The 12138-nt window shown below is 34.1% G+C and overlaps 1 protein-coding gene across 1 annotated transcript; it reads right to left on the reverse strand.

Moving 5' to 3' along the window:
- Positions 1-5149: 5149 nt before the first annotated feature.
- LOC113687350 (katanin p80 WD40 repeat-containing subunit B1 homolog KTN80.4-like) lies at positions 5150-6772 on the reverse strand. The gene is made up of 4 exons (XM_027204976.2): positions 6722-6772; positions 5664-5780; positions 5507-5575; positions 5150-5422 (listed from the first exon to the last, which is right to left on the reverse strand). Exons 1-4 carry the CDS (start codon positions 6727-6729, stop codon positions 5362-5364), a joined length of 255 nt encoding a protein of 84 aa, XP_027060777.2. The 5' UTR covers positions 6730-6772; the 3' UTR covers positions 5150-5361.
- Between the last annotated feature and the right edge of the window lie 5366 nt (positions 6773-12138).

Raw genomic sequence — 12138 nt, forward strand, 5'->3', positions numbered from 1 at the left:
TGGAAGATTTGAGCTAGTTTGAAGCTTGAAACTTGGAGAAGTTTTCTTCCTTTTCCTTGCAAGAGGTTCGGCCATGAGAGAGAGAAGAAATGGTGATTTTTGTGAAATTTTAAGATATTTAATCACTTGGTAAAAAAGTCAAAAAGTGAATAGTGTCCAACCAATCAAATGGTGACACTTGTCACTTCATAAATGAATCTCTATCTCTTTGTTTCCCCCTCATACCAATCCAAATAACATCCTCTACTTATCTCTTAACACCCGATAAATTAACTCCAGTATCCAAAACTTAACCTTATTGGCCGAATTTTTCCGAACTTTTCGCACTAGTGGGTCCCACGTCCACTATTTACTCTTAATTTTCTAAAATTTCTCCAATGCTAGGAAAATCATCTTAAAACTATAATTGCTCATAAAATTCACTAAGAAAATATTTCTAAGCCAGAAAATGCAGAAAACATGCAATTAAGGGGAAATAAACCCTAGGAAAATAATTAGGGTTTTACGGGTTCTCACACAAAGACTTTAGAAAGCTAAACATATGAATTTTATGCAAGAGATGACAAAATTGGGAATCTAAACTTAATCTTTTTTCTTGAGATCCACCATGAAATCTCCCAATGAGCAAATAAAGAATGAAATAAATATGAATATATACAAAACAATAATTGTCTCAATGAAAAACTTTATTATTGCAAATGTTTCAAATTTTTTTTTACTCAAATATAATACATACGAGAAAATAAAAATCTCTAGAGAATATGCTTACAAATATATACACTTTCTCTTTCTATCTTTTCAGACAAAATGTATTAAAAATAATGAATCAAGAGATTTTTGAGATGCTTTAGACTAGCATTTTCAAATGAATTTTTCATTTTCATTTTTCTTTTACATTGTAGGATCTGCCCAAGAATCAAGTAACACTTATAATTTTCAAAACTTCTAGAACAAAAATACTATCAGATATAGGAAAAACATTTTTTACCCAATTGAAACATCTTTTATAAATGTGGAGGAGGGAAAAAATAAAAGAAAAATATCCAAAATTAGCAAGCAAAACTGTAAAATCGATATGCATGTCCTATGGAGGAGCCCTTTTATATCAAGGGTTGGCCTAACATGAAAAATGCAATCCTCTGGAACAGGCACCATACAATACCTGATGGATTCGAATAAAAGACAATTTTAAAAAATTTGGCTAATTGGCATAACAAGAGACAATTTGTCCTAACAAAATGAGGACAAACCCCGAATGGATTGATTGCTGTGATTGGTACAAGAAGAGATGCCAAAAGTCAATTTAATATAAAAGAGTCTACTCTTAAACAGATTGCAATGTCTCGAGTAATTTATTTAATGAAGCATTGATCGGAACTTTAAAAGAGAATAAAAACGGTCAAATAAATCGGATTGAATTGATGGTTTACAAAAAAAATTGACTGGACTAGTCTAAAAATGAATAAAACTGATCAAATGGATTGGATGAAATTGAGGATTTATTAAAAAAATTGACTGAATTGTCCTAAAATGAATAATGAATTAGATGGAATTGATGATTTATTCACAATTGATTGGATTGTCCTAAAAAATGAATAAACTGGTAAAATTAATTGGATGAAATTGACAATTTATTCAAAATTAATTAAATTGACCTGAAGTGAATAAATTTGTCAAAATGGATTGGATGAAATTAACGGCTTATTCGAAAATCGATTGGATTGTCCATCCATTCGTAGTCCCAAATTTCATAATTCTCGTTCCAATGCATTAATTTATAAGCCTTCTAAAATCGATTTTCGAATAAACCGTCAATTTCATCCAATCTATTTTGACAAATTTATTCACTTCAGGTCAATCCAATCAATTTTGAATAAATCGTCAATTTCATCCAATTAATTTTACCAATTTATTCATTTTTTAGGACAATCTAATCAATTGTGAATAAATCATCAATTCCATCCAATTCATTATTCATTTTAGGACAATTCAGTCAATTTTTTTAATAAATTTGGCCACAATATATTTATTTTTCCAACAACAAGGAAATTATTTATGAATTTCTTCAATTTAGTGTCCTTACGCAAGGGATTTTACCAACTTTGACAAAATGGCCAAAAAATGATTATTAGATGCTCATATTTCAATGTTCAAAAACTGTTACATTACTCACAAAGTTGCCATCGTGAAAGGGATCGAATCCTACCTTACCTTGTGCACTATCCCTTTGGATAATGCAAAAAAAATATAAACGTGCAAGTCTCATTGGATTATATATCCGAGACAAAAGGTGACTTATTCCTAACATGGGATTCCCTATACGGCATTCCCTCTAAGGTTAATGCATGATGCCAGTTTAATAAAGCGAGTAAATATGCAATACGGTAATTAAAACACAATTTAAGGGTACCCCATCTAGATGCCGGGGTAAGCCTAAAATGACATGCATATATGTATATATGTGATGGACTGAAATTTAGACGTGCTATTTACAAAAGTCGGTCTGTCCTTAACGATTACCACGCCAGGACCCTTATTTCTAAGGTTTATGTATGCAGAAAAAGAGAAAACATGGAGAGATTAGTTCAACACATAACACATTGAAACAATAAGTGATACAAGAATGGAAAGTAAAAACAAAGAGAGAAGGGTGGAATCCTTCCCCTCTTGTCTAGTGTTCTTAATAGGATAGATGAAGACCCTATCTTAGGTGATTTCTAAATGGATGCTTGAGGTTAGGCTCACTAATGCATCTAGACTCGACACAGTTTCAGGTTCCCAAGCCTTCAGACAAAAGGGCGAAGGGTCATCAATTCCAAAACCCTTGGTCGGTGGCTTGAGTGATCCCCCAAACATTGCTACGTGCACGTTGTGCCACGGCCACATATCCAAGTGAATCTATCAAAAATCCTCAATTTTCGACTAAAAGCTAAAGGCTATCAACCCAAAGCTTAAAATAGAAGATTGAGTGACCCCTCGGATCATGCTACGCACACGTCGTGTCGCGATCACACGTCCAAGTGGGTCGCCTAATCCTAACAGGGAAGAGTGGCGTGACAAGCCACTAAAAGAAAAATAAATGAGAGATAAAAAATAAAACGTATGCACATGTGCCAGTGCTCGGTTTGGAGGGGAGGGATCGAGAACCAATGCGAGACTCTAGGGTAATATTTCCCACCCCAAATGCAAAGCGCGATACATATAAGTAAATAAACAAAAGTAAATAAATAAATCATTCATCACATATACGAGGAACGATGAACGAATACGAGGGTGAAATGCAAAACATCCTAAAAAGGAAAAAAATAAAAAAAAATGCAGCCTAAAACATCCAAATATAATAAATAAAGGGGCTACAAAGAGAAAAAAATGACTAAACCAAGTGCTTGGACTCTCTATTGTCCCCAGTGAAGTCGCCAAGTTGTCGCGCCCCATTGTTTCGCGATGAAAAAGAAAGTGTTTATAAAAAGATGTGATTTTATTTAAAAATAAGTGAAAAATAACCTAGAATGGGACTTTAAAAAATGCGACAATTTGGGTCCAAAATTTTAGTATAAAAAGGGCTTTTTAAGAAAAAGAGGAGTCGCCAAGTTGTCGCGCCCCATTTTTTCACGATGGCGAAATAGAATAAAGGTGGTTTATATTTATTTAAAAATAAGTGAAAAACGACCTAGAATGGGACCTTAAAAAATGCGACAATTTGGATCCAAAAATTTAGTCTAAAAAGGGTTTTTTAAGAAAAAGAGGAGTCGCCACTTGGTATTGAGTCTGGGTGTACCAAGTCACCCCAAAAATATTTTTTGATGAAAATAAGATAAAATAAAAACTCTTTTGATAACTCACTACAAAAAAAAAAAAGATTTCTAGTGACAACAATATTTGTCAGGAAAATATACGTATTTTGTCAGGAAAAGTTTTCGTGACACCAATGTCGTCAGAGAAGATTAGTCACCTATACGCCGTCGGCAAAAGGTTTTCCTGACAACTATTGGAATTGTCATCAAGAAAGGTGTTATTTTCTGTGACGCATCATTAGGAAAGGTAATCGTGATGATTTGATCGTCAGGGAAAGACCTCATATTCTTGACGATCCTTTGTCGGGAAAGACCCTGAACTTTGTCACTAAATTTTTGATTGTCAAGAAAAGTCCTACATTGAAACTTGTGGGGAAACTTTAATGACAATGCAATATCATTTTTCCTGACGACAGCTGCATCACTATAATATATTAATTTCTAATTTGACCATTCAGCCTTTTTAAGCCCAGCAATTTTAGTGACAACAATGACCGTATCTTTTTTTTGAATAATAATTTTTTATTTTATTTTTAAAAAAATTTTAGCAGAGCTTCCCCTTACAAATGGACGAAATCTCCCTGCCAACAAGCCCAATTTCAAGAAAAATTAAAACTCCTGACTAAACCATCGCATATCATCTATTTAGACACTCCATCCAATCAAAATATAAAAGTATGCAAGCAAAATATCAACCAAAACTTCACAAATTATCATTAGTAGGCAACCATAATATGTCAAACCACAAAAGTTAACTATGTCAAACATTTACATATCATCACATTCCATGATTTGAAACCAATATAAACATTGCTATTTCTCCCTAGATAACTGCCATATACCTAACATATGCTAAAACCAAAAGATGGACTTTAATTCCATGGTCAACAAAATACTAGAGATCGATGATATCAAAATAGAAGAGTTCTTCAGTATGAGCCAAAAGCAATCCACAAGTTCACCCCAAGCCTGTACAATAAAACCAAGAAAAATCTGAAATCAGAGAAATAATAGAATGGTATGCAAAAGATGTATTTTTGTTATGATGCATGGATGATCACTACAAATTGCTTAGGGACCACCTAATAATGAGTACAAGCAATGCATTAACTTGTACCAGAATAATTACTATGCCGCAAGTAACCAATAATACATCAGGAAATACAAATCATAACATAAATTGTTCCACATCTATTTGCTACTACCTAACTACCTAACTCCCCAGCTCGCATCTATTTGCTACTACCTAACTACATTACAGCAATACATGATTTACCCAATAAGCGTACAACTAAAGATTAGCATTTCATGATATTGGGTTAGCCAAGAATTAGACCTAAGCATCCTCCACCAGGTCAAGTTGATGGGGCGCAATATCTGTTCAAGCAGATGAAAGCAAAAGGCCATTTCTCACTCAGCTTTCAACCTTGAGTTAAATGAATGAATTAGCAGCCTCCACTTGGCACGACTGCGATCAAGTCCCACAGTCTTCTTGGAGAAATATGTTAGGTGTCAATCCAATATTTGCAACTAAACTACTCAATCAATACACACTTTCCTCATGAAACTAAACTTCTTGAAGTGCTAGATTTAACTCGTGTGCCGACTTGGCAATTGAACCACCTCTTCTGGAAAACCCCAAAACAAATAAGCAACAAAGAAATCATCATGTGCGTATATTGAGAACAGCAATTTAGGGAGAGAACAATCACCTGCAAAGTACAGGCAAGCAACGCTTAACCTTTTCAAGCTCAACAAAGCATGTATTGCAGCGTTCCAACCTTTTGCACCAACCCAACAAGAGTCTCAGAATTAGGAGACTTCAGATAATACGGATAATAAGAGATGTTTTGAGATATTGAATCACACCTTTGCTCTGCCTCAATATCCACTCCTACGGATGAAGGTGCTGATATAGAAGAATATATTACTGACCCAAATACTCTGACCAGCTTCAGAAGCATCTCCAATGAGATATTTTGATGCCTGCAGAATAATATGTATCACATGCCAAGAGAACAGAATAAGTAATCAGCTGGAAACAATTCACATTTACAGGCATGTCAAACCAATAAAGGCATCCATTCAAACAGTTCATGGAAAACCTTTATACAGCAAATTACCTTTTGTTGTAAGAAAAATCTGTGCAATTAGATCTGAGCAAGATAGATAAATATCACCATGTGAAAAGTTTAACTCAAAAGAGTTTTCTATTTATCCGTCACCACGTAAAAATTCAATTAACGGTTTCTATATTACATTGTCACAACGTAAGAAGTTCATTAATAAAACCTGCCTTCTCAAAGTCCAGGGCAAGCCAGTTAAATAGATCTTGTACCTCAGTTTCTTTCATAGCTACCCGTCTAACAAAAAGGAAATTTAACACAGAAGTTTCTATTGCCATTTCTCAGCTAGCAAAAGTTTAGATTAAAGCTCACAGCGTGCAAAAGTTGGGAAATGGAAAGTGGGCTGGTAAGAAAAAGATATTAATGGAACAGAAATGATAACTTTTAACTAACATGCACCTATACAAAGAGATGTCAAGGCCAAATCATCATTATTTTTTTTCAATTTACTTTATTATGAAATCACGAGACTGACTTCACTGTACTGTTAGCAAACAGCTTAGATCTATTCCAGATATGTATCATAGATCCAACAAAATTCCAATTGGGCTGGTAAGACAAAGATACTAATGGAACAAAAATGATAATTTTTAACTAAAAACACACCTATATGAAGAAATATCCAGGTAGAATCATCTTTTTCTCAATTTAAATAACTAAGAAACAGTGTGACTGGCTTCACTGTTATTTTAGCAACCAGCTTAGATGTATGTCAAATGTCTTGTAAATCCAACAAAATTCCAATTTGTAATAGGCTTAGACTATAAAAGAGGCCAGAGACTGCTGCTTAAACATCTTTACCTGTCCATCTCACTTTCAAGAGCATTTACAGGGCAAATGAGAAGAACTATGACACATCAACATAATGCCAAGAATTATGACAGCAGAAATTTGTCCTGTAAACCCTGCCATTCCACCTTTAATCTGGAAATGGAAGAACAACAGAATCTGAAGTCGCACATCCAGTATAGATAATCACAGTAGCAACTAGCATCGCTGTCATAATTCTCACATCTCAACTCTGTTAGTAAGCTGAATTCAAGCAATGAGATTTAGGCCGTGGTAAGTCACTAACATGCTCCATTTTTTATTGCAACACTGGGATTTCTCCACCACCAAATTATCCTGGGCCATCTTCACTTTTTTGTTATATGGGTGATGCATAGGAAAAAGTGTCAGTAGTGTTCGAAGACTATCCTTGCAGTAAGTAGCAAGAATGCAACCACTGAGAACACATTGCTGGTTTCCCCATAGCCAGTCTTAAAATTTCTTTCAGTGTTCCATGCTGACCTGAAATTTATCTATTATCTTCACCCAAAACAAAATACAACTACCTCATATAAAAGCCACTCAAATGTAGTTCAAACTATGTAGACATACGTATAAAAAAGACTGGACAATAGTACACCCATTTTGACTAACCAAGTCGAAATTTCCTCTTTTTTTGGCCATGAAATCCAAACAACATTACCACACTTCTAATCCAATAACCAATATTTGCACCAGGACATATAACCCAAGGAAATATTTAGAAACTTAATTGTAATTTAAGTACATATTCTTAATCTACAACTGCATTGTATAAAAAATAATGCCATTTCATGAAATATCGATCTTTCATCAAAAGGGTAAGCTAAAAATTGTAACTTTTCTGTTAAATAGCGAAGCAACAAAACTGAAAAATTGAGCTGATTGCAAATTCCATAGTCAGACCTGAAAAATTGAATTGACTCACCAGTCAGAGCCGACTGCCAATTCCACTATTGTACTTTCAGTACCTTGAGCAGAGCTGAAAAATTGATGACTTGGAAATAGGAGGAGCAACCAAAACAGGATACCAACCGGGTCAATTTTCAAAGGATCTCTATCGAGCAAGTGAGCATCAGGAAGAATGATATCAACAAGTTTTCTACTGATTATATCCCCGGGCACAAGAATTTAAACATCTTCCTGGGTTTTGACAAACAGAGAAAGAGAGAGATGAATAAAATACCCACTATAAAAATAAAAAATGAACCAATTAAGGACAAAATTGAACGGTGATTTGGAGAAAAGGAACTGATTCAAGACAAAATTGAAGGATTATTTGATTTTTACATCACCTTAGACCATCGTGTTGTCTCTCTTGTTGAAAGAGATGAAGACAAGTTCGAGTTCGTTGTTGTTCTTTGTTGTTGGAGATATGAAGACAAGTTACAGATTTGGAGAAAGTGTTTCTTTGTCGTTGTTGTTCCAAAAGTAAGAAATACGGAAAAGTGTTTCTTTGTTTCCCGGTTTCCATGTCATAAGTCTGATTTCCTTCTAAATTTTTTTGGGTCCAAAACGGGGAAAAAACTGGTGGGAAAAAAATGAAGGGAGAATGAAAACTTTTCCTGACGAATTGATGTGGGGAAAGTAACTCTAGACAATGAAAAAAATAGAAAAACATGTTTGCCTTCTGAAGGACATTTGCCTGACGGGTTGTCATAAAAAGTATTGTTTTTGTAACGAATAGGTTGGTTGTCATGAAAAATTTGTCACGAAAGAAATAATTTTTTGTAGTGACTCCAAGTCTTCGAAAAAACAAGAGAAAATGGGTTCGGGAGTCACGATTGAAGAAAGGGAAGGCAAAGGTTCGATTAAATTAAATCTAAGGCACCCTTTCAACCTAGTCTAAGCTAGTTGCGAGATTTAGTCAAAATTTTCCTAATCTAATCCTTAATTTTATCACGTTTGGATGTTTCCTACATGGATGCAAATCTAAATTTATAAAAATATCGAAAGAGACAAAATGTTCATTCAAGGGTTTAATTGAACTAATCGCATTAATTGCGAAGGCCAAAATAATTCTTTGAAAGTGTCACGAGTATGCAAATGATAAAATTAAAAGTAAAGAAAAGAAATTAAATTATATACATAGATATAAGTGATCAAAGAAAAAGGGAGTGCAACATAAAGGGTACGGGAGGCAAAAACTCGTGACATAATTTTCTTGCACAGGGATTAATGGGATATTTAAACTAAAAAGTTATAATCACCCATTTTCCATGTTTGAAAAATAATTATCCTAACATGAACAAGCAAATGAACTAGTTTAAATAAGATGCAATTCTAAATGACATGATAAGCACCTATAGAGAGTAGGAGATAATATAATAGGGAATATCATGCAAATGAGAAAGATTCTAAAAATGAAAATATGCATGCAAATGTAATGAGTAGCACACAAAGATGAATTTAGCGCAAGGCGACCTAAAGGGTCTAACGTTGGACTAACCTATTTCCAAAATTCCTTACTAGCATTGGACTAGCAAGTAAGCGGAGAGAGAAGCCACAACTAGCGTTGAACTAGTGTGGTGATATCATACATTAACAATTCATAGTGAAACAAATAAAGTATAAATTAAAACAAATAAACACATAAGAGCACGTAGCACATAATACGTAAACATAATATCTAGATGCCAAAATCCTAAAAAAAGCGGATAAAACACATAACACATAAACACGCAACCTATCTATTACATCGGAGAATCTAATTACAATCTAAAATGGGAAAAATATAATAAAATAAAATTAGTTATCCTATCTATTACATTTTTTTAAGGTATTTAAATGCCTCTCGAATGATTATAAAAATTAACTAAACAAATATAATATAAGAAAATTTAAATGAACATTTAAATCCAATAAATAAAGCATATAAAAATATATAAACACATAAGAACACATAGGAGCACATAAGAGCACGTAATTGACATTAAAATAATAAAAATAGGAGTACCTTCCGTTTGAAGTGGTGACTAAATGGAGTCAAATTGTCCTATTTATACTCACAATGAACAAAAGAATCATGGCACCAATTTAATTGAAAAAAATAATAATAATAAAAATTCTAAATTCACCTTAATATGTCAAACGTAAAGAAATTTAAGAACATCTAAAAATTACAAAGTTAAACGCACTCAAAAGTAACATAATTAGCTATTAAAGAAAAGAAACAATCATAATAAAGAGAGTCAAAATTCATCAGGGACTGAATTGCAAAAATTGAAAAACTTTTGGGGATAAAAATTATATTTTTTCAAAGTTTAGGGGTCAAAATTAAATAACAGATAAAATTCAGGGACCAAAGTGCAATTAATTTAAGGACCTAAGTGAAAGAGATTTAAAATTTTCTGGGCCGTAGTAAAATTGCTCCAAAGATCAGGGGCTAAAGTGCAAATTTTGCTTCTGATTTGGACAAGAAAAGGCCATCGGGCCATCATTTTTATTTATTTAGGCCGAAAACTATTTAAACCCAACCGAAACCCAAAAGAAATAAGCAGTCCAGTCCATCCTTTAATCATTCAAGCCCGACTAAAAACATGCATGGACTCTGACCTTCTAACCCAACCAAAACCCAAAGAAATAAACCTAAACCCATTTCGAAAACCCAACCAAAAACTAACTCTTGGCCCAACTGAAAATAAAAAAAAAAAAAACATTAGCCCATTTCGATTTCTTTTCTTTCCTTTCTTTTTTCCTTCTCTTCTCATACCTCTCATTTTTTCTTTCTCCTTCTCCGGCGGGGTGAAGCTTCTGGCAGCCGTGTTGGCTGCCGCTGCCGCCGCCGCCGCCACCTCGAACTACCGGCGGTCACCGGCGAATTTTTTCCGGTCACAAAAAATTATCAAAATATATACCCTCAACTCGATTTTCTGCGTAGATTCCATTTCTAGAGTTAGTTTTTACAAAAAAAATGAGCCGAAAGTGATCAAAATGCCAAGAAATCTGTTCAGTTTTTTTTTAAACCCTCAAATCTTCACCAAAAATCATAAAAATTATGCCAAAACCCTCCTTATAACTTCTACAATACAACTATGATTTTGATTTAACAAGAAAACAACATAAAATGGCTAAAATAAAGCAAAACAGCCTCCTAAAATTCCTTTTTTTTCATTTTTGGCATTTTTTCAAACAGTTAACATGCATACATAAAAAACATTTCCTTTTCCTCAATCTAGTTCATGCCATTTCCCAAATTTCAGCAATACAACAACAACAATAAAAACCAGCAAAAGCAAGATAAATTAAAACCAAAATGTATCTCATATGCCATAAAAAAAAAACTGGAAAATATCTCAATGAAAGTGGAATTGCCTTGGCTGAAGTTTTTCCGATACCTGTGAGTGTGTTGGGAAAACATTGGGAAAGAGGAAAGGCCAAGGGAAATTGTCTTCTTCTTCCGTATTTCTCTTCTGCGTTCCAAGTCGAGAGAGAGAGAGAGTGTGTGAGCCGTGAGCAGAGTGAGAGAGTGTTTTCTTCTTCTTTTGTGTGTTCTGTCTGTTCTGTTGAGAGACCAGAGAGAGCCGAGAGGGAGATTGAGGAAGATTCAGTGCTTCTATTTTTTTCTCCTGGTGTCGTGCCAATTGAGAGAAAAGAAAGAGCCAGTTGAGAGTGGAGCGTGGGATTCGTCAAAATGATGGCCTTCTCACCTAATGAAAAGAAAAGTGCCGGAACATTGAGTGGAAAAAATGGATGAATAGTGCATTTAGTGAAAGAGCAATAATTAGGAGAAGATTTTTGATTTTTTGATTTTCTTTTTTTTGTTTGTTTTTTTTTGTCCTAAAATAAACCTGCAAAAAATGACAAAAATACACATTAAAATGTAAGAAAATAAATAACTCATTAAATAGAAAAAATTCACTAAAATATTAAGAATTGACAAAAATTTAGTGTCTATAGCAATGGTAAAACAATTTTTTTTCAAAATTTCAAGGCAATCCGGCCAGGTATCTGGCCAAAAACTGGTCGGATTTCCAGCCGGATTCGCCAAAAACAAAGCGAACCAGAATTTTTTTTTCCTTTTCCTTCTTCCGGGAGTCTCAAACTCCCCTCCTTAAAAGAATGTCGTTCTTGATATTCCAACTTGTACTAATCAGATCAAGATATCCCACAAAAGTCAAACAAGCACTTCCAAGCAAGCAGTAAGAGTTACTCTAATCTCACATATCAAATTTTTCATTCCTACAAGAAATCACTGACATTTCAAACCAGATCTACAGTACGGCATTCTAAACTTTAAGTTTAGGATACACTTCAGAGATCTGACGCCTAAGCTTTGATACCAATTGTGACGGTCCCACCTCCCCCTAAGGCGAACCAAAGGGTTCGGTGGACCGCCTGCCCAGCTCTCGCCAGGACTCAGTCACTCACTACAGTTCTCAAACAAATTACAATATAAATCTCAAATATAT

The sequence above is a fragment of the Coffea arabica genome, chromosome 9c, assembly GCF_036785885.1.
Source record: "Coffea arabica cultivar ET-39 chromosome 9c, Coffea Arabica ET-39 HiFi, whole genome shotgun sequence".
Lineage (NCBI taxonomy): Eukaryota > Viridiplantae > Streptophyta > Magnoliopsida > Gentianales > Rubiaceae > Coffea > Coffea arabica.